This window comes from Perca flavescens, chromosome 5 (assembly GCF_004354835.1).
Source record: "Perca flavescens isolate YP-PL-M2 chromosome 5, PFLA_1.0, whole genome shotgun sequence".
NCBI lineage: Eukaryota > Metazoa > Chordata > Actinopteri > Perciformes > Percidae > Perca > Perca flavescens.
In genome coordinates this window covers 988,371-1,012,902 of record NC_041335.1, presented here as the reverse complement: position 1 = coordinate 1,012,902, position 24,532 = coordinate 988,371, and the positions used below count along the sequence as shown (strand labels likewise).

General features: G+C 39.2%; 1 protein-coding gene across 1 annotated transcript in view; it reads right to left on the bottom strand.

The window, feature by feature from the left end:
- Positions 1-1,565: 1,565 nt before the first annotated feature.
- The window catches only part of arid3c (AT rich interactive domain 3C (BRIGHT-like)), an 86,591-nt gene continuing 63,624 nt past the window's right edge, over positions 1,566-24,532 (bottom strand). Inside the window, exons 3-8 of the mRNA XM_028578338.1 lie at positions 24,310-24,382; positions 13,697-13,880; positions 10,891-11,135; positions 8,223-8,501; positions 5,014-5,103; positions 1,566-1,848 (exon numbers count right to left, since the gene is read on the bottom strand). Coding sequence (XP_028434139.1) covers positions 1,676-1,848; positions 5,014-5,103; positions 8,223-8,501; positions 10,891-11,135; positions 13,697-13,880; positions 24,310-24,382 — 1,044 coding nt within the window. The 3' untranslated portion in view covers positions 1,566-1,675. The remainder of the gene's footprint in view (positions 1,849-5,013; positions 5,104-8,222; positions 8,502-10,890; positions 11,136-13,696; positions 13,881-24,309; positions 24,383-24,532) is intronic.

The window sequence follows — 24,532 nt, the reverse complement described above, 5'->3', positions numbered from 1 at the left end:
GTTTATGTCCCAGAATGCATATGTCCCTTGCTGCCAGTATCCCAGTGGCCTACCTAAGTACTGCATTAACAAAAAACATTCTCCACACAGACCTCTTTTTATGTGCGTGACATCGTCTGAATGAAAGGTTTATGAATGAATTGGTGTCTGGCATCACGTTTTTATAATACGATCATCCATGTCTGGAAAGATGTAGGAAACTGGTGGATGGCGGTCTGAGTAATAAATCTTTGGTGAAATTTCTTTTCCATTTAAAATGTCCAACGGTTCAGAGCTCAGATTCCCTGATTTCTTGTATACTGTGTATTATAGTGAGGCAGACCTGGCAACCTGCACAGCAGCCTTAGGTCTGCAGGGGCAACATGTATTTTATCACTTTTAGCGCACCCTTGGGCTGTCACAAAGTGATCTCGTTGTGCTACACAATGACAATAAAGTGTTTGAATTAAATTGAAATTTGGTTGGAGTCATTTTGATTATTACTATTATAATTTTTGGTACTGTGCACCCCTACAGCCCAATGAAAAAAAACTGTCTTGTAGAGGGACCCTGCGTGAAAATGTAGTTTTAATACATAGTGGAGTTGAAATTATGCCTACATATCCTTAAACAAATATGCTTAATTTCATTAGTACAAAACTAGCTGACACACAGCGAGCCCGGGGCGGGATAGTGTTCCAGTGTAATACTTGGGGCCTAATCTGATCCTGATAACGTACTGTACATATGTATAGTATTAGTTTTACAACATGGGATTGGGACATACTGTTTGCTACCCGTGGATAGAGAGCTATGTGTTAACTCTTAGTTGTGTGGTTCCATTGTCCTCCTGGCTATAGTTAGTCATCCACCAAGTTGCTGATTGTCTGTGGACTGAGCTGATTGCATTTAATTAAAAAAAGAAATCCACATATTAGACTCCTCACTCTCACTTCCAAGGTTCCTGCGTTGATGCACACATACATCACTCTTTCCAGCCATGTTGTCGGCTATAAGTTGAGACATTATTAGTAACTGTCCAATGGAACATGAGGGCATACGGTTAAGCAGTCTACACAGCCTCTCTACAGAAAACATGATGATTTTCACTTGGGATGTGCTTTTTGTGTTCTAGCTCTAGTCTTCAGGTTTGATCATTGGCGTGAAAGCTCAGTGTAAATGCTGGACGTGTTGAACCAGTAAAGACTGGTCTTCTTCTTTGGTATCAGCTTTAAGCAGTGAGTTTCTGAGGTCTGTCATAAAGCCTTTAAACATCATCATCAGACGTCATGTCTTGTTGAAGGTTAGCTGTTCCGCTGCCTCTTCTTTTGATTTGAAATGGTGCGCAAGAGGGAGTCTTGGTTCAGATTCATCCAGGTTGCACCTGAAGCTGACAGGTGACCATGCTTCAGAAGTGCTTCACGCAGAACAGACGTCGTTGACGATGTGAAAGACAATAGTAACACACAAAGGTTAAATGTCCTCGGAACACACTGCTGATTCAGAGCAGGGAGAGTGTGGGGGGGGGGGGGACTGGAACAGAAATCTCACCTGTAAATATATTTGCTGCTTTTCCATGTGACGTTAGCAGACCTACAAGGACTCGGATCGAGGAGATGGAGAGAAAGCCATGTCTCTGACTGCTTTGTGTCTTTGAGGAGAGAACGGATCTGGGGTGGGAGGAGGGACAGGAAACTCAGGGGGAGGAGTTTCTGTGTCCGCGGAGCGAGGAAGAGGAGGAAGACGAGGAGGAGGAGCAGGAGGGCTGGAACTGCGTGGGACTGCTCTTTCCCTGAGTCTGACAGCTGCTGTGTTTCCCGCGGTGTCCCGCCATCGCTGCGATGGCCGACTGCCGGGCAAACAGGACGCCTGAGGAGCAAACATCAAGTCCAAGTCAGCCTCAAGCTCCACACTGTCCATGGCATCCCATTATTCTTGCCTGTTTCCTACTAAGTAGCCAGGGTTCAAAATTAACTTTTGCGTCCACCAGCCAAATGGATAGGTGAATTTTAAATTTTTACCAGCCACTTGCATATTTTACCAGCATTTGGCTGCTAAATGCTGCTAATTTTGAACCCTGCAAATAGCATGACAGTGCTGCCCACCATTGTCTTTTTCATACCCTAAATATAGTTTATAGTAGGGATGCACCGAATCCAGGATTCGGCTCCAGATTTGGCCGAATATTGGGCTTTTTGACGGGGTTGGGTTTCTGCCGAACATTAGAATTTGTTTCCACTGAACCGAACCCTACGCTTGGAGGGTGGAGCGTTCAATGCAGGAGGCTGTGAGAAAGTAAAAATGGAGAAAAGGTGTTGTTTGGCAGTACTTTCAGTCAAAAGAAGGCCATTCAAGTCCAGCTACATGTTCAATTTGCAATGCTGATTGGTCTGGTGGTGACAAGGACCCTAAACTATACACAACATGGCCGCTGTTACAACATCTGGTCTGAAACATCCGAAAGAATACGAGTTGTGCATGAAGGAATCTCCAGACAGCAGCCAGAATGCAGCAACTTCAGGTACGGCAAAGGAAGGACAGTCCCTGTTTACTTCATTGATGTGTTTACTGGGTTCATGGACTGAGGATGGGAGGAGGGATTCGGTTTTGGATTTGGCAGAATCTTAACCAGTGGATTCGGTATTCGGCCGAACCCCAAAAATCTGGATTTGGTGCATCCCTAGTTTATAAGAAAACTTACTTGCAGAGAATTCAAATTTGTGTAAGGTAATGTAAGGTAACAATGATTTTGTGTGAAGCGTCAGTAAAATACGGAACATTTTTACTGTTATTTAAAATTCTCCCAGACAAAGCTGCTTAGTTAGTAAACTTCTGAAATGAAGTCTGTTCTTTATTATTAAAGCTTTTTTCAACGCTTTTTTGATGCTTTTTGACTTTTGTTTTTCTTACACTTTGACACTATGACACTTTTTTGAATGCTTAAGACACTTGTTTTGGCGCTTTTGACTCTAGCTAATCTGGTTAATAATTTACGATTATGGCGTTGTGAATCACTCACTACGTTAACTACGTTAGTTGTCGAGCACAGATCAAGGTCCCATAATGCAATTCGAAATGTAATTAAACAGAAATACAACTGTGAAGCACGTTCAACCTACACTTTAGGTAGTCATACAACTGTAAATACACAGATATTTCTTAGCGTGTGTGCCTAAAAAAATGTAGCTTGAGTTCTTTTGAAATTCCATCTCCAAATGAGAGTTACATATGTATTGTAGTTATGGTTCCATGAGACTGAACAAAGTACCTGGATTTCCACCATCTGTGGTGTTCAGGAAGAATGAAACTGATCTCTACAGCATCAGAGTCAACAAGACTTTGTACTTTGGAGGTGTAGAAGGCAACATTGTAGATTTTTCACAGATTTTCTTTTTATCTAGACCAGGGGTTTTCAACATTTGTTAAACCAAGGACCCCTTAACTGAAAGAGAGACAGAGCAGGGACCCCCTACTACATATATTGTATAAAATGAAGTTGCATATTAAACTGGGCCTACAATAACATGTAGGGCAGCCTAAAGCCTTTATACATACCTTTTCAATGCATAGATTACTAAGCTATTAAATTAATTGTTCCCATGATTTTATAAATCCTGTTTTAATGTTAAACATACATCTGTGGATGGCTACCTTAGTGATTAGCTTACCTGTATGCCAGTAAGCCTATCATCAATGGGTTTTTCCCACAAATAGGCTGATTTGTATTTGCTAATAATATGTTACATGTTATGACATTTTAGTCTTTTTTCTAAACTTTCAAAAAACTAACGCTAATTTGGCAGCCCACCTGCAGTAACTCTGAGGACCCCCTAGGGGTCCCGGACCCCCTGTTGAAGATCCCTGATCTAGACGGCAGAATCACTGGACTTTCACTGGGAAAAGGCAAAGTACTGGCTGGGACCAGGCTGCGTGTGAAATATCATACGGTGACTCAAAGCCTTGATGTGGCTTTAGTGTTAAATTGCTCTTTAAAGTCAATTATGTGTAGGATTAGAAAATGTCCTACTGTATTGTCCTCCAGTGATAATATCAAAAATATATATGTATGTTGTCAGAATCATTTGAAAGATGCAATAATTCAAAATATGTTTAATGGCTTAAATATAATAGTTTAAATACTAATATTGTAACTGCAGTTTTAACAGCGCAGGCCTTTCCACTACAAGTATGTTCAGCAGGTCAGTGAGTGTGTATAGTTAAGTTTAGCATTGAGGGGAAGCATTGTTACAATATATAGTTAATATTATATGTCATGTACTTTATTTACATAACATCATCATTCTGTCTGGTTTGACTACTGCTACTACTGTCTACTTTGTACTGATACCATCTATTGTATTTCTTTCCGTCATGGAGGAGACATCCTCCTCCCGAGGTTTCTCTCATTTTGTTGTACGCTGTGCAGGTTTGTGATTATTATGACTATCAATAAAATTGGCTTGACTTTGTATGTACGTAAGTATAACAGGTGATCAAAACGTCTGGGTAACTGAATAATTCTGAAAGAAAAGACAAATAAATAAAAAACATTTAAAATGTGAAAAATCAAAACCAGAGTTTTGTACATTTGAATTTGACATTTTAAGTATTTTACAGGCTGCAGTTTTATATACAGTAGATAATACAAAGACATCTACAGACCCGATCATGAAGAGATTAAAGTAAGTGTCACTCAGATATGATGTGACGGCCACCGGGCTTATTCACTGACATGAATGGCATATGTTAAAGCGGAGAGGCAGTAATTACCTCAAGACACACACACACACACACACACACACACACACACACACAATAGGCAGGCACATAAGACAATAAGCCCCATCGACCTCAAATCCACAGGCCCAATTTTGAGATATTTAACTTTTTTTAACTCTATTGGACTGCCACTTCATTACGATGGATTTTATAGCAAAGACATCAAATTGTGTAGAGGACTAAGCACCAGGGTGCTGCTATAACTTATTGAATTTCCTGCCTGCAATTACATCAGCAAACGGCCCCTCTATTTACCTGTGTAGACAACTCCATTTATTTCTATTGACATGTTGATGCTGCTAATGCCGTTGGTAGACAGGTTCAATGCGGTCTCTTGTCTATCATCTGTCAAGAGAGGAGGCAGAGAACGAGAGAGAGAAAAACTCAATAGGAGCATTTAGAAAGGGAACAGAAGAAGCAAGAGGAGCGCCCGCTGGAGTATTGGTGATAATTCAGAGAGTGACAGGATAAGGAGAGCTTTATTAAAGAGTTCTGTGAGAGAAAGAACTGTCAAAAGATGTTACAGCCATTTGTACATGTCAGTTATGGATGAATCCTATAGCAGCACTCGCTTGGAAAAACTTGAATAAATGTGACTGGTTTCTGGAATAACAGAAATGTCTTAAGTAATCGCAGCGGGCTGCTGTGATATCAAACCATCTGTAAACACAAATTTATCCGTCTAAGTGCATCTGGGTGGAGACAAATAATAGTGTTTGGATGTAATCTTTAAATGACAGTGTTTATATGCGAGGGCCAGAGCCAGACGACCAGCGTGGGAATTAACCAGAGAAAGATTCTCACTCATTTTTCCATCACGTATAAAGTGCAAAGCCCGCTATTATGACTAATATGAGAGAGGCAGTGATGCAGACAGAAATGATATCACACTTGAGCAGATAGGCCCCTTATTCTTCCTTTAGCCTCTATCATTAAGTCATATGTGACTTATGGCTTGTCACGGGCCGTGCTGGCTGCAGCCACAGCCCAGCAACATGGGCATTTTTACTCATGACAAGCTAGATTCTGCCTGTGGTCAAGAAGTATGAACTATTTCTTCATAACAATCTATGGAGCTGAGCTTCAAATTACACATGTTATATGATGAACTATGTGCACATTAGTGGTGCAGGCGTTCCACAGCTGGATCCCAGACCGCCTCTCTGGCAGGGTCATTAGCTGGTTTTGACACACCACCCACTTCAGTAGACACACTGTCATTTGAGTCTGATAGGAGGCAGCTAACAACCTCAACATTACACTCACACCTGATTTTAAATTATACATCAAAATCAGGTTTGTTGAATGTTTTCACAAATACAGAAGATTTCATCTCAGACATCACTGTTTTATAGGGCTGGGTACCCAATTCAATACTTTTTAGGCTCTGACCAAATTGCCTCTAAAGTATTGAGTATCGAAAAATGCCTCGTCATTCAATACCCATTTCAATACCTCAGGAGTAAATTTCATCAGCGTTGTTGAGCCAATCAGCACGCAGCATGCTTCTACCAAGATCCAATGATGTCTGTGATTGGCCGTCTAACGTTACACGTCGTAGAGACACGCAGGAGAAACTCTACGTTACACGGAGACGACTCATGTAGTCGGAGCTGGAAACTTAATTTAAAAAAAGATGTGTAATGTTTGTTAAAATTGATTTTATAAAATTGGTATCGAAAAAAGTATGGTTCCGGAACCGGTATTGAAGTCACAGTATCGTATCGGTATCAAACATTTTTGAACGATACCCAGCCATGTTTTATATTGTATATTATATACTGTATGAGTATAACATTAGCCTAGTTTCTAACAAATCTCATCAAAAGATCAAAACCAACAATGTGTTAGTCTGTCTCTAAATACTTTCTGACTTCACTGTCTCTGGCTCTCAGCTCCAAGCCCACTGGTTCCTACTGAAGATATAACACATAAATATATAGTTTATTTTTTCTTCTCTTTTTTTGAAAGGCTCAGTAATTTCCTAGAGCTGGTCACTGTAGCTTTTTCTTTTAAATCAAACATTACTCCAACAGGAGGAAATCGCGACTTTGTTTGGGGACTATTTTCAGCGGCGGATGAATCCACATTTGGTGCTGTAGTGAGTATTTGTGGCAGCAGGACAGTGTGTGTTGTTGAGTCAGAATAAAGAAGAGATGTGTGTGTTGATGGTGATGGCTGATGATGATGTCAGCCAGTGCAGCAGTGTGGCTCACTGATGAGTTTTAGTGGCACAGAGGAAGAAGAGATATCAGGTACAATACTTGTTAGCAGATACATTCAGTGTTGATTTGGGTCTTTTCAGGAGATTTGTTGACAATAATCAAAATATATAATCATCAGACTTGTCCTCGACTGTGTAGAAATAAAGATAGTATTGCCTATAAGTGTCTAAGGTACACATATGGTATAATAGCATAAAGAACAGCCTGTTGTCCAGTCTCTACTGTTCTTTGCCCATTTGGCTGCATGCAGAGGAATCAACAGACAAACATGCAAACATGATGAGCTTTAAACCTGAAGAATTCCCTTCTGTTTCTAAATTCTCTTAAGCCTCTAATATAATATCTGCCATGCCATACTTAATTGCCAAAGCCATGCAGACTCGACGATAGTTCTTATTGGGCCATAGAGTTACCATTGAGGACACAGAGGTCATGTCCTCAGTATTGTTTCAGGGCATTTTGGGGTTTTAACAACCAAAGGACAAGTTTACACTCTACATTACACACAAATTGCAAATTAAAAAGTGGCTTTGGGAATGAAATTTTGATAAATGTACAGACTTTTTCTACTTGCAGTGGAAAAAATTAAACTCATGACCTCAGTATTCAACCCGTTCTCACTCCCAACGCATAAAACATCAGATCAGTGCCCCTCAGTGTCAGATACCGATGCAAAAATCCGCAATCTTTTTGCGTCTGTATAGAATGCACGGGCAGAGCAGCAGCTCGCGGTGCTGTAAGATGACGTAGTATTAAGAGAGACAACGGTAGAAAGTAGTATGACAGACCAAAAATCTGCATAAAGTAGTTGGTTAGGGTGGTAGATGGAACAACACAGGACTTTCCCCCAGGAGACCGGGGTTCATGTCCAGTTCTTGTCCTGCGTGTCACTGAAAAGTACATTTTGTAACCCCACCCACCATCTTTTCCTAAACCTAGCTGTATCGTTCTTGCGCCGCATGTCAGTTAAACGTACGTCCCGACCCAGAGCGTCAAATAGTGACGCCAAGAGTCCCGACCAAGCACGTCTAAATAAGATGCTTAAGGAGACTTTTTGTGTCAATAACAAACGCCAAAGACACCTGCCGTGTATAGTGTCGCTTTTTGACGCGATGGGAGTGAGAATGTGTTGCAGTATTTCTAAAATGCTGGCCACACCAATGAATATTACTGAATTTCTGCAAATAATAAAGCTCCAGAGAAGAGAAAGAGAACATATGGACAGATCCGTGGACTCACCTCTGTTGTTGAGTTTGATGTTGAGGGGCAGCTGCGTGGCCATGGCCAGCAGGTTCTGCTGCAGGGCGTGTTGCATCATCCTCTGCTGCTCCTCTGCCACCATCATCTTCTTTTCTGGTGGTTCACCACTCTCCAGCTTCTCTCGGAGCTGTTCCAGGGCCGCGGCCTGGACGGCCTGGGCTGCGGCTGCCTGGGCGGCCACGGCTGCTGCGTGGTGGCCGCTGGGTGACATGGGGAGGGCCAACCGGCTGGGCAGGCAGCTGGCCATCATGGATTCCTCTGGAGAGAAAAAGACTATTAAGAAGGTGATAGTAAATATTGATGATGTTTCATTTCCGGGATTGCTCCGGTGCTGCAGGAAGTCCTGCCGGATGTCCCTCATTTTCAGCCATTATCACCTGATGATATTACTCTGTGCAGTAAACTTTCACTATTTGTATTTGGTTTTTTATATAATATTTTAAATAAATAATGCATGTCACACAGACATTTTCATTCCAACATTTCTGCTTTCTGGTGAAGTGGTTTTTAACTTGAGGCCGACAATTTCTGCTGATATTTAATGCAATGCCAATAACGGGGAGTTACGTTATTTTGTCACATTACCATTATGGCTAGTCAGCAGCTATGTCATTTTGAACTATGAGATTAGATTGTTTCTGGTGATTTGACATTAAAGTTGGGTCATAGATCCAGCCAACATGCTAATGTGGGCTCCATATTTGCAGGTTGCCATACCATGTGGGGTAAATATGGTTTAGCATAGGCTACTGTGATTATAGAATACTTTCTGTTGGTATTGTGGGCTGGAGCCACAGTTGTAGCCCACCTTGGGCCATATATAGCGACCAACAGAGGCACACATGGTGCTGATGATGACACAAAGCACAAACCCTTCAGTAACACATGATGCTGGCAGATTTCAATTGTTCAATTTGTTAATTGAAACAATTGATCATATTCAAGATCCAAACCGTGCAAATTAACTACACTGACAACGCTAAGATAAGTTCAAATCAAATACACAGATCAGTCAGCTGCTTTTGTCTTTAAGGACCTGTAATTAAAGGGCCCCAAAGCTCTTCGTGGTGCTAGTGTGTCTCTGAAATTGGAGGTGCTATATGAGGAAGTCCTGCAAGATGTTTCCTCTTTCTGGAGAATGACCATACTACCCGCAAGTTGCATGAGTATGAATGAACAGAAAGAATGCAACTCTTGTGACATATATTTCTGATATGTGAACATACTGACTTCTTCTTAAGTGGCCGGGTAATCACGCAACAATTTCTCAAAAAGATGCTGTGGTCTCTGTAATACATCATGTGCAACCTTTTCTTGGACAAAGTATCCATAAGGAGGAAATGAATCATCCTTCAGAGTGACAGAAAAAGGATTTGTTTATTTAGGATCTGGCCTGCTGATTGCATCATGACCAGAATACACTCTTATTCATCAGACCCGTGCCAGATTTTGTTTGCAAAAAGTTACACTGCACAATGTGTTGGTTTACCCAAATTTCAAAAGTACACATTTTGAATGTGATCATTTGATCATTTAATCCCCATTCAAGTTAGCGGAGTGCTAAACAGGAAGTAGCTGGCTCGGCCAGCAGAAGTCTCTAGTGTGCCTGCTTTATGGGCCGCAAATGGCAGAAGCAGTTCCAATCATTTGGGTAATTTTATACGCGGTTTTGGCTCCAAAAGCTATAATTCAATTGGTGACGTCACTGCTGCTACATCCAGTATTTTTTGTGTATGAGTAGAACCAGCTGCATTTTAATTAATTATTGAATTAAAAGAGTAACTGTGATAAAAAGAATAAGTGAGAGGAGCAGGGTGGTCAGTATGACTTGTAGAAATGATATATAATACATTTATACAGTACATTATAATGAAGGCAACAGGTACACATGGAGGAAGTGCTGGGTTTGCACCAACAGCAAACAGGTGCAGCTCAGAAAACAGAGAGCCTTCTTACTAAAATATGATGAAATATACTTCTTCTTCTTCTTCTTCTTCTTCTTCTTCTTCTTCTTCTGCGGTTAAATGGTCACACAATACTATTTGAGACTTTGTGGTATCGTCTTATTTTATTGTGTGTTATATATTGTGTTGTCTAGGTGGACAAAAATACAAAAATATTCTACTTAAGTAAAACTGCTGATGAACTTTTACTTAAGTACAAGTGAAATTACCGGTATGAAAATCTACTCAATTAAAAGTAAAAAGTAGCTCATTTAAAATGTACTCTGAGTAAAAGTTACTTAGTTACTTTTCATCAGTGGGGGGAGATATACTTTTTTTTAATTTAAACATATTTAATATTATATTTATACTTCAGCGATTTGAGGGCTAACCCTAACCCAAAGCGAAAAAACTTGACAAAAACCTTGAAAAAAGTGACATACAACATAAACTCAAAAAGCAACCAAACAAATATAACATTTAAATTTGAGTTTTTTAGACAGATACTAACAACGTTAGAGACATTTTTTATTCACTGTTTGTTTTTTTACTCCGTAACGGATGTGATTTAAAATGTAGCAAAGTACAATAAGAAAACATACTTAAGTAAAAGTAAAATTACAGATTACAATTACGAAAACTACTCAATTACATTAATGTGAGTAATTGTAATTTATTACTTTCCACCTCTGGTCTTATGTTACCTTTCTTGATGACAGGCACGTGGGAGATGTGGCCACTGTTGTGCGTGGGCAGAGACAGGTGGGACATGTGCATCTTTGGCGAGGACAGGAGGGTGGGGGTGCCCACGGGGGAGTAGCTGAAGATGGCCGAGCCGTAGCTCTGCCGACGGCCTTCCCGCCGGTTGCTGTCGATAGCTGCCTGAAGCTCCCCGGGGGAGCTCAGTCCCCGCTTTTCACATTCATACGGGTAGAGGTACTTCATATACCTGCAGGGATGAAGAAGGACTCCATGGTTTACTCGGTTGACTGTGTCACACAAGGGCGTAGGATGTCTGAATATGTTTGTTTCCACTGGTGAGAATGCCTTTAGCAGCTTCATTTTGGTGTGTTGAAACTTAAAATGCATGGGGTGCCACATATGCACTTTGTTGCTCTGCAACACTTCCTGTTGATGAATGTCAATGGTGTCGTATATGTTTGAGGGTGACTTTACCACCATTCTGTACATGTTGTGCAGTATATGCACAATGTTGTATTATTGATTTATCCCAAGGGAAGTTGCACTGCAGCAGTTGCAGTACAAAGTAGGAAAAGGTGTAAATATAAAGAGTGCAAACTTCAAAATCTAAAATAAAATAACAACTTAATTATTCCTTCAATATAGATTAGTATGTTGTTCTTGCCATGCAGATATTTTGTATAACTGCAGGTAAATGGCTCTTAAAACCAGATTCATATTCATATCCTGCATTTAAATGATTTGAGGTAACAGCTCCCCTAAGGGTTATGACAGTGTTTCAGTCCTGTGGGTATTGCCCAAAAATGCATTATCATTAGGGATGCACTGATAGCAATACTGACAAATAGCTGTATTGTTAATCAGTGACAATGAGACCGATCTATTTAATACTATTATTATTATTATTTATTCAAACAAAGCATTACAATTGAGTACATGTATATCCATGTATGTATTTGTTGCATTTTGTTAAGTTATTATTATTATTATTAGTAAATGAATGTTTAACTCAAGCCTTATGTTGCCTTACACATAAAAGAATGATCCCAGTCACTTCCACACAGCGAGGGACACAGCTTATTAATGAATCAAACAGCGGTATCGGATCGGAACATCAGCCCATACTCAACGCCCAGGTTTCGGAATCGGTATTACTGAAAAAGTTAAATCAGTGCATCCCTAATTATCATTCAGATCAAACAACCTCAACCTCAATCTTTAGTTCCAGAAATGTTTGTATCTCTTAGACAATACGAGGTTATAACATTTTAACCTACTCAAAAATATCTCATTGAATAATAACAATTACTAAAAACGTTTTTCCACATTACTCTTAAAAGACAGTATTGTGAGGTGAGGTTTGGTGTGCAAACAGTGCAGTCTAACAACACTGAGACTCCAGATTAAATGCCATGGAGAATACTATAATTACCATGAATCACAGCAGGGATTGGCAGGTAAAGCCCACTCATATACCACTGCGGCAGGAAATGAAGATGACTGTGCTTTTCACCTGTCTGGGCATGTGTAACCAAATAAGCCTTTAAAAGGCATTTCAAGAAAAGGAATGATCATATTTTAATCATAGCAGATGAATTAAAGAAACAGAGGCCTGAAACCAAAAATCACTAGGTACAATAAAAACAACCCAACATCTGATTCATCTCGGACACTAGAGCTGGAACAATTCACAATTCAATTAGTTGTCTCAGAAATAGTTGCGATTAACAATATAATTGTCTCTTTCAGTCAAATTTAAAAATATTTATTCATCTATTGGACGATGTGCCTTTAAATTTAAAGGAACACCTTACCCACCTTACTTAGATCGATTACTTCATTTGGTTTTTTAAGGCATCTGTCTTGAATTATCGACAATCAACCTGCTCAACCTTCTATTTTCTCTCATGGTTTCTTACTTTTCTACTCCTTAATGTGTTGGCTCCTGTTTGTGCATCTACTGTAAATAGTAGCACATTTGGGATGCATGTAAACTTATTGTGTATATATATATATTTATTACTACTTGAATTTTTATATGGGGGGGGGGATCAGTTGCTGTTGGAGTAGTCAGGCTTGGGAGTGCTGTGTATATGTGTGAATGTATTTAGTTTTTTGGATTTGCTGTTTAATTGTTTTAAGGACCCCCTCGGAAATGAGATGATTCATGTCAAGGACATCCTTCTAATAAATACTTAAACACTTAAATATTTATTTTTTCAAACAATTATAGTTTGGAATGAATCCCAGGATACATCTTTTGGTTATATCCCTGTCATGTGACCCAGATGATGTAATAACATAAATACACAGCCTATGAAGTAAACCACGCCTCTTTATTATCATATAATATTGTATTTTTTTCTTAAATGAACATAAAATTGACAATTACCATTAGTGGTCATACCTCTTAGGACCTTCCCCACAGCTGAATAATAAAATCTGTTTTATGTCTGTTGTACAATCCCAAAGAGACTCGCGGCAATAACACGGAAGCTGATTGGCTGCAGTATAAGTTACAAGGTCTCATTTGTAGTCATAATACAGCGAAATTACGGTATATTTGGACTAGCGAAAGAAAGAACTACAACACCACGGAATGAAAAAAAAATAGCATTAGAGGTACCGTTACGTGGAAAATTATTTAAGACCTAGAACACAATACTTCTATACCTTGTATAGAATTGTTACAGGCCTATTGGACACACACATGGAACACTTGTGGCCGACCTGGTCAGTGTGGCCGACCTGGTCAGTGTGAGTGCAGGTTATCAGCCATCTGGGGTTACCATCTGTGCTCGTACTCACTGTGTTCGGAGAGTGAAAGCTGCACTGGTAATGGAGGTAGGGAGGTTAAGGCCTTTGGTGATCTCACGCCATATTTTCTTATTGATGACTTCCACTAAGCCGCCTTTTTCTGTGACGAGCTTGTAGAGCATGTAGAGATCCAACACCTGCTTGGCCATGATAGGAATCCGATTCACTGGAGTCCCTGCAGAAAGCAAACACAATATCCACAATCAATTCCATTAACTTTGGTTCCTCCCATCAATAGACTTCTGCACCTTCTTATAAGGCCAATTTATCTCTAACCAGTCAAATGTCTGACAGCTCTGTTAACTGCAGAAAATATAACTTTCAAAAAAAAGTTTCTAATGTCTTATCTGTGCATCCACTGGAAACGGCTTCATCGATTATACATGTATTATTTCTATGACAGGATGAAAGGATCTCTGAAAAAGTGATAAAAGTGTTTCATCTCATTTAATTATGGAAGACGACAAACTTTAAAAAGCTGTTCACAAAAAGTAATTAACATTGGAAAGAAATAACAACAGAACCACACATAGATTAGCCCAGACCTGTTTAAAACTCATAAATACAACCTGTGGTAATCTCCTATTAATGACTGCCAACCTGCCCCCTTATTAGCAAAATAAAGAGGCTGAGACAATAATTTGTATTTGCAATTTAATGTTAGGCAATAAAGAGAGAACGGCTGGCTCTTTGTGCAGATTCCAAAGTGGTTGACCCTGAGATAATTAACCTGCATTTTGCTGATAGAGTTCCATTGTGCCCATCGGATTTACCATAATAGCGATCAATAGCTGCAGAAATATAGTGCAAACAACAGCAGTGGGGCCTATACAGTGAGGGGGGAGGAGAGCTCTGAAGTATCGTCTGAGGTGGTAAAACCACATCAATTAAGGCCAGTAATTACGGCTTCATTTCGCCGTGCTGGCATGTGAACGAATGAGACACTATTAAAACAGAAGATTGATGTTCCCCTCTCCTCACGAGACAATGCCAGTAGTAAATCAGAAGCTGCAGTGCCTCGACATGGCTCTGTGGTGAAGACAGTGCAGGAGAGGCTTGATTGAGGTGAAAAAATAATTTCAGTAGGTAATGAATTAACCTTCACAACATGCATGAGGTTTATGAGTCGGTCTAAAGAAATGGCACAGTACAATTCAAAAGGACAACGTGAGAAATCTGATTTTATGAGAAAGTTCTACTTATCATATGAAAAATAATTGCAATCTTTTTGTCACTAGTTGTACATATTGTATAGTAAAGAACGTCTATGTGAAGCCCTGACAAAACCCCTAAATATACATAATGCTAAAGTTATAACTTCACAGTGGCCCAAATGTCCTCCCAACTCACAGCTCCAAAACTCAGTTATGAACTGTGGTGAGATTTATAACCATCACCACTGACCAGGACATCGTGGGCTCTGCGTACAGATTGTTGTCAGTTGAGAACATGTAGGATGTTTCCAAAGACTCTAAAGTCATTCTACATAACCAATCACTGCCTGGAATGACAACACCAAGTAACGCATGACAATAACTCGCGTTCCTGTAATTGAGTATTGTTATTCTGTACTTCTACTTTATAAAGTAGTTTTTAAAATCTGTATTTTTACTTGAACTCAAGTATATTTAGTTTGAAGTATTCTACTTTGCTACATTTAAAATGGCATCCATTACTGAGAAAACAAAATTTAATTAAAAACAAAATGCAAGGAAAAAAATCGTGAAACCCCGTTTAATTCTGCTGATGTTGAACCCAAAGGAAATAAAGTGAACCCCCGGCCATATTTGAGAGACCACTTTGGCTATAAGTGCAAGAAAGGGGACAGCTTTATTATGCAGTGTAAGCTGAGTTTATCCAGAGAGACCGAACTAGCATCTTATAAAAACTGACATCAAACTGCACAAGCACGTAGACTCTACATTGTAGAGGTAACGTTAAATAATACTTGTACCATTGCATTGGTAGTTAAAAAAATAAGTTTTCATAGTTCTCCTGGACCTGGACACGAAGGACACAAAGGCATTTTTAAGCCCTCATTTACAGGGGACAGCTGAAGACATGAAGGGGAGAGAGAGGGGGGGAACGACATACAGCAAAGGGCCCCAGGCCGGAGCCCACGGCCGCTGCTTCGAGGAGCAAACCTCTATACATGGGCGCCTGCTCCACCAAGTGAGCTACCCAGGCGCCCCACAAAGGACTCTTACCACAGGGGCAATAGACTCAGTGGATTCCATATATATATATATATATATATATATATATATATATATATATATATATATATAGTACAGGCAGTATATATTTGAAGTGTTTGCTTGTAAAATTGAGAAAATGAGAGCATTTACTTTTTGATGTTATAGGATATACAGTATACAAAGTGCAGTTAATGCAGTTAAAGAATTCAGTTCTACAGTAAAACAAAACCAGATCCTCACCTCCACCCTCCTCGTACAGCTTTAGCTTTATTTACACTGATTATAATGTGCATCCATGCTGATCTATAAAACTATTATTTTGCTGAAGACACAATAGCCAACCAAACAAGGATTGAGGTAATAAATAAAAGCCTCAGCCTTTGTCTGACAGAATCTGAGGAGAGACAAGCCTCTTAAAACAAGATTTATGTGCTTTCAATACCGACGGTGATGCATTTGGCTCTCTGATTCCCTGAAAGAGATATGAGGAATAAAAGAGTGAGTATGGAGGCCTTTTGTCAGCACAAACTATCTAATCAGGCCATGTATCATTATGACAATGAGCAATGGTGGACAAGGTGGAAGAAATCCACTTTGCACAGCGTCTAACAGTCGTCTTCAGTTAATCCCTCAGCTGCAAAGAGACGAGGAGTTTGTAATTGGAACAATGTGGAGCATCAGGGCCTCTAGTAGTGCAGTAATCATCTTTATGCTTGGCTTCATCGCTGATGCGCTCACTTTGCACCTCCGAGCCGATAATGGGATGAGAATTTCTCCTCCTCATTGACTTTGCTCTTTTAACCCATGAAATAAACGATTAATGCAGCGCCACAGGGGAAACCAACTGTTTATCTACCTCTGTTCAACTCCCAAAATGAAGATGAGGAGAGGGGGGGGACACACAGGCTGACATACATCACCATTTTTTTCTTGTCAACAAACCCCATGAAAATACCCAAACAAGGTTAGTATTTGGAGTTTATCATAGGCTGATATCTCTTATAATGTAAAAATGATAGTGGTTTAGCAGCTAAAACCATGTTTACCATACTAGATCATGTTAATATTTGCTAATTAGCACTACACCAAAAGTACAGCTGGGGCTGACGTGTTTTTACTTTTGCAGGTTTTTGGTCACAAAGCCAAAGTATTGGATAATTATTATTTTTTTTACATTGGCTTACTTTGAGAAAAGTAAACATGTTTTTTCTACAAACCCTTGGATCCATTTTAACAAAAGAAAGAAAAGTTTTCAAATGTTAATTAAATACTGTAAATACAATATAACAGTTGCAGAGCATACACTGTGCTAGCTGTGTGAAGACTCCACTAAAAAACAAAGAAAGTCAACTCAAAGGTGAAAGTAGCATGCAGCAGCAAAGTAAAGAGGAATATTTAGTGTCAGAGCGATCGAAGACTCTGCCATTTTTTTAAGGTGACTCTCAAGTAGCCTTTTCTTCTGCCACATAGTATTCTTAAGCAATTAAGCTGGGAACAAAAGTTGACTTGTTTGAGAAAAAGTGCTGATGGTAGTCCTCCGAGATAATAATCAATTAATAACCACAGCCTGGGGCAACAGTAAATCACCCTGGGTATTTATCAACACACAAAGGAGGCCATCACAGCCATTGTCTGATGGTATCTCTTAAGGAGGATTCCATGTCTCTACTTCCAAGACTGAAAAACCATCACAAAGGGGTTCTGACCATCTGCTGCATGATTCAAGCCATTTAGGCTGTCTGACAAGAGAAAATATGTCGGTGAAATACTGCGCTGCATCGCCATCACAGAAGGGATGCAACAGAAAGCAATACGCTGCTTGCCTTGTCTGGATTGAAGTATGAACAAATGCAATATATATTAATAAATACAGAATCTCCTTGGAATCATTTTCATGTAAGGAAACATGAGTCCAGGGATTGCTGTGGCACTAAAACTGATTCAGCTACAGTAACTGAATGAATACTGAAAACACAATTATAAAATATGTAATGACATTGAGAAACCAAATTTAAAGGAACAGTACAACCCAAAATCAACAAAACATATTTTTCCTCTGACCAGTAGTGGTATCTGTAAGATAGTTTTGGTGTGAGTTGCCCAGTGTTGCAACATATCGGCTGTAGAGATGTCTCCCTTCTCTCCAATATAATAGAACTAAATGGCAATCGGCTTGTGGTGCTCGAAGATTGTCTCTGTCCAGAAGTCATGACTCGGTTACTAAGATAATGCAAAGACCTGGCTGTAAACAGTTTCATGGAGGAACTATTTTCTTTTTACCGCCGACCGTATCACCGCGCAGAGGGAAACGTACTCATGGACGAGAGGATCGCGGATCAGCGTGAGATGTAAACATTAATGGCTGAGCAGTAACGGTAGCTAGCTCAGGTGAGCTAGCAGTATTGGTTAGCTATAAACTAATCTCCACAAGCAGGCAAAGTCGGACCACAAGGATGACATCATTTCACTAATAACTTCACTTCATCATATATAACTTAATTAATATAAGTACAGAAAGTAAATATATTAATTAAGTTATATATGATATATTGTTTTGTTTTTCCTAGACTAAACTAAGTTTGGTTTGGAGAATCTCAATTAAAATCCATTTAGTCCAGCTCCAGGTTGTTCTTCCGGAAAAGTACATTAACAACTTGCCCAAGAGCTTATGCCACAAATTGACCATGGTGCTTCATTTAGGAACTCAGACTCACGTTTACATTAAGTTAACACTAATTAACCCCTCATACTAGTTATACAGCTACAGCTAGTTTACAGCAAGCTATTTTACTGTAGGCAAATGTAGGCCTATACAGCAGGCTGTGTTTAATTCGCAAGATAAATCAATCAATCATAATTAAAGTAACATTAGCTGTGTTCTGACATAATTATCCAGAAAGGAGATCATTTCAATGTTTCCGTAGGAGATTGTGACCAATGAGATTATAAATATCTGCAAGACCAATGGTCACTTGAGACCAGCTCTTTCAGGCCTAGAGGAGGACTGTCCTCCAGTTGGGACACATATTCACTTTTAAAACCTGTCACTGAGCTGAGCCAAGGAGAATCCACTTAGACAATTTTATTTTAAACTGGTAGAGGAGGAGTAAATTCGGAAGAACGGGAAAGAACCATGAGAACAATGGGCTCTTACTTGTTTGAGGAAACAAGCCATTAGCCTTTAGTCTATATCCTCAACTTTGGCTTTAGTAGGATGGTAACTTCATTATAAATGATTCTGTTAGTGGCTTAACACCTGACATCATTTTATCATGAAGACTCCCTGAACATGAAATCATTTTCCAGCAATTTCTCTGTGTTGCACCGGCAGATTTGTAAAGTTCTCATCAGGTAGCAGCTAGCCTCTGTAACACAAGCACATTTCGATTCAGATTGGACCAAAGGAGGAAAGATCAAATATGTGTCTTAGAATGGCAACTGGGTACTGGACTTCCAAACCAACAGAACCCAGTATATTAGGTAAAATAAATGCAACTCCTCAACCCTCACCCTGAACGTAGCGTCCACAGCGTCCCACAGGGCTACGTGCTGAGTCCACTCCTCTACTCCCTCTTCACCTACAACTACACGCCTGTACATGGTTCCAGCACCAGTACCAAGTTTGCAGACGATGCATCAGCAACATCAGGGGAGGAGGTCCAGCCTCTGACGCTGTGGTGCGTTACAACAACCTGGCACTCAACATCAAGAAGACACTTTTGATTTTGCATTTTAAATAAACTTAATTGTAGATTACTGTATAGGTAATTGGTCCTCACGATGACAATGGGTTTTGATTAATCAAAAGGCGTAAATGCTTTATTATCCATTATGAAAGAGATGTTTGTGCTGTTTCCTCTGATGAAACTCTTTTGAATTAACCTAATCCTGAGAATCAGCAGGTTCCCACATCGAATAAATATAGCTGCACACATCCTCGCACCCAAATGACACTGAGGGGAGCTTCTAATCATTTCATACACAAGACATCAAAGCTGGTAACACTTTATAATATCCATCACTTATAAAAGTAAGTTATTTTACTGTTAACAAACAATGTAATTAATAATTACTAATGCAATAATGTGTTATGTTAACAGTGTATTGTAGTACACATCCTAACATTTTTTATATTATATTAAGCATTTGTAAATGATTACTAACTGACAACCGTCAATAAACATTATATGGATGCTTTTATAAATTTGCAACTGAAGATTATAAGACCGTGTTAATGGGTAATAAATACTTTGCAAAGCTATTCTAAACATTATTTATAGCTATTATAAGAGCACAAATTTTATCGATCACCAAAAAAAACATTTAATGGGGCCATATAAATATTACTTGACGCTTTATAAACCACTTATTAATCATGAATTATTAGCATTGGTTGCAACTTTATACTAGCCATCCAAATAATTTGTATAATGTTTACAAAACAATTATTAACCATTGACAAAGTATTATCTATATCAACATTTTTAAACTCATTATTTTATATTACACTAAACTAATGATAGAATAAGATCAATCATAGCATTACTAATAATAAGCAAACATTATACATCATCATTTCATTGTTTGTTGACAGTAAACTAACTATTAACTAAAGTTTAATTTGATGACTTCATGACTTTCCCCCCAGCAACGCCCATGTTCTGTGTTTTGGATTGGCCGCAGCAAGGCACTGAGCCACCAGAGTGTACACCATAGGCAGCTGATATTCACCTAGTATAATCTCATAAGCAATATGACACAATTAATACAGTCATTAACTTTGTTTATTGTCCCAGACTGGATGTTGCTCCAGAACCGTTTCTCCAGGTTGACTGGTGAATTAAAAAAGCTGAATCATCATAAACTCTAAATGCAGCGGCATGGAGCCGTACACGCTCAGCTGCTCGCTGTCTAAACACACCGCGAGGCAGCACATCCCTGAGCTAAATGTTCTTCCTTATATCACAATGTTGTTCTTAATACATCTGCTACAAATATTTAAAAGAAAAATTAATTGTTGTTACAGTTGCAGTTGGTTAATAAAAAAATCAACATTGGATGAACATTAGTAAAGATTTTTGAAGGCACTGACAAACAATGTCATTCTGCTGATCTGGGGTCTGATCAGAAGACCCTGATATGTGTCATTTTGGAAGGCCATTACAACTTATGTATTTTTCCTTAAATTTTGGGACGTATTTAAGAATAAATGAACAATAGGGGAAGTTTATGCACTGTGAACACGAAAATTTACAAAAACTTGACATCTCAATCTTACTGACAAAACATAGTAATATTCCAGTTTAGAGAGGAAAAACCCAATGCTTTGGTATTATTGTAGTCTGGATTCAGACAGCCAATAAATCAGCACTGTTAAAGGAGCACTTTATTTTGACACTTTTCACTGGGATCTGTGCTCAGCGAGCCAGCCTGGCTGGCATTTCTTTGTCACTACAGAAGGACAGTGATGTTTTCAGGAAACATTGATTGGGATATTTGGAGCAGTCCACTCTGCTCACAGCCGTCAGAGGCGAGCGGTGGAGATAGGCGGCTGCTGATCTGCTTTGCACTGACAATGTCTCCCTACACTAAGTCCAAAATCAATCTTTAATTGAACGCTCCAACAACAATCCATACTGTCTCTAAACCCAAGTGACCACCCAACTACATCATTACTTCATCAACGTGTGCTTTCCTCCAGCTGTCACAGCACACAGCTGGACTGTGGGCCAATGGGATGCTAGTTTTTGGGATAGTCCCATGGCCTTCATATATACAGTACAGTGACATTGACCTGGGTTATATGGCGAAAATTAAACATCATGACATACTTGACCAAATAAATTGATGTTGATGTTTTTTGCTGCCTCCAGCTTCTCTAGAAACTAAATGTGTCTTCTGGCAAACAGCCACATGTCGAGAATCAAAAACACACCTTCCACGTTCTGTGTGTGTGTCGCGTTAGGTCACGGCAGTTTCCTGCGGCGTCGCTATGACGACCAGCCATGCTCGCCTCATGCATGAGGCGGTACTAAATCTGCAATGGAAAATGGAGGACGGGCCACCTGAGTCGAGTCGAGCCAAGCCAAGTAGAGCTGGTACTAGCAGTGGGTAAGCTCCATAATAAGTCTGGTAAGTACATCACTTTACTGTAATGCAGCCTTTAAAACCAGGAAAAGACAACACTTATATATTACGATATCCAAATTGAAGGCGATATCTGAAACATATATTGATTTCAATATATTGTTATCCACATATTGCCCAGCCTTACAGTGAAGTGTCAAAGCTAAAACATCCATTTGTGTTCTTCCTTTTACACTGAAACACATTAGTTACATGTGTACAGTATACACTGCAGCTGGCAAATAACATGTTATGTTAAAATACAAGCAACTAAAGACATAATAACTGGTATTTACTCTGACAATTTCACTCACACTCTCAACAAAACTGTTAATAACATACAGTGTAACACATGAGTAAATCTCAGAATATGAAGAATATGAAGCATGAATGCTTGTTGATTTATTGTTGCTGACTGGCCACTATCTTTCCATATTAACCCTGGTCCTCTCTGACACGTTGAAGTTTGACGGAGGGGGTAACATTTGGCCCGTGCGACTTTCATCTTCAAGTTTCCACCTTTAATGCATTCCAACTCTGATAGCATCAATGCTTGTGCCTATGATAAAGATCTATCCAAATACTGGGGATATAAATCTGGATTTCAGCTGTTAAATTATCATAATTGAATATATTCTAGGCAAAATACATTTAATGTCCCCTTATACATTTCTATTTTAAATTACATTTACATTGCACAGGGGACCATGCTGTGGTTAAACATGGAAATAATAAAGTTGATATGAAACTTAAACACAATTCAGATGATGTCATAGAATTCAATTCCAAGTCCATTGTATTGTAAGTCAAGGACAGGCAGGTGAGGACAAATGTTCCTGCAGACATGTAAAACATTGTTTACAGAACAAGGAATTCAAGATAACAAAAGCATGGCACGCTAACCGTGCGCTCCTAAAATAGACAGTCATTGTAACTGGTAGTGCCTGCTGGGTGGTCAACTTCCTCATTTTATGGAAGGGTCTAAACACGGATCTATTTCCCCAACAAAACCAGCGGCTGCCAGCACAATCTTCACACACCATGGTACAAACACACCATTCCACTGTAAGAGGCCAATAAAAGCAGATAAGTCATGATGTTGTGAGGAGGCCTCTGAATGCCAGGGTGTCTCCCAGCAAAGAAGCTGATCCCATCTGTGCTCACAGAGGTCACTGAGGGATAACGGAACGGTACAAATACTTGTTCTCATCTCTTCCAGCAGGTCACAGAGATTTAGGCTACAGTTACATTGCTACGTTTAAAAAAAATAAATAAATAAAATAAAATGGAATATCTTCTGCTACGTTTCCCCTTCTCATTCCCCCTGCTCTGGCGTTTCCCCCTCTCATTCACGTTGGGCTCAAAACTCAAACACTTAAAAACCAAAACGGAGCGGTGGAAATGGAGCCTTTACTATTTTTACTGTGCCTCTTTGGAACGGGGCTACACTTCCCTGGACCTCTAGGGATCAGGGTGAATGGTGTCTAAGGTTTCTCAACCTGCAGGTCACACAAAGTCTGTTTCTTTCTTTCTTTTGTGAAATACAGAGAGCCTAATAATCAGACTGAATTGTCAAATAATATTAACATAAAAAGCTCCTCCTACTTATTCATCTGAATCTCGAGAGGCCTTGAATTTTTTTTTTTTTTGATTTTTTGAGTTTTTGATAAATGGAAAATCAAAACTTTGAACACACAAAGTGAGCTCTGGTATGGCTGCAATTAGTTACCAATTACTGAAATGTATCAAAGCATTTTATACATGGAACATGTGCCTGTAAAGGACAGGTATTAGTAGTATTTATTTTTGCACAATAAGATCAAGGCAACAGGTACACAGGAACAGGAACAGGAACAGGAAAAAAATAGAAGAAAATAGAAAGATTGTGCAGGTGAGATTCATTTTTTTAATAATTAGATTTTTAAAAGCCACTCAATACATCACCATTGGGATTTTTTGGCTGGTGAGTGAACAAATCTACCAACCACTTGCATATTTTACCAGCATTTGGCTGGCAGATGGTGCTAATTGTGAACCCTGTATTTAAGAAACAAGCATATGAAAACACCAAGGACATAAAAACATTTAAAAAGGTTAGAGAGTCAAACACCACAAATCTGTCCAAATATATAGCCAACTTTTGGAAACACTGGAGTCCATGGGCGTGTAAAGTGTGACTGGTTATCAGCTGATTGATTGATTTACATATTAGAGAATAGAAAACTACTTTTAAAGGTAGTATTGTGAAGAAGTGGTTTTGTAAAAGTGGAAAGTACTTACCTCGTTTCTGCATGAAAGTAAAAAGGTCATCAAGAAACTCTTTGCGCTTCTCATCATCATCCAATTCATACAGCTGAAAAGACAGAAAGAACAAAATCTTTTCAAAATGTATTAAACATTTTCACCAAAGAAAATCAATGACATGTGGGATGAGTCGTACACTTTTAAAACAAGTAATTATTCCATTTTGTTTTTTTCTTTCTGTATTTAAAAAAAATTAATA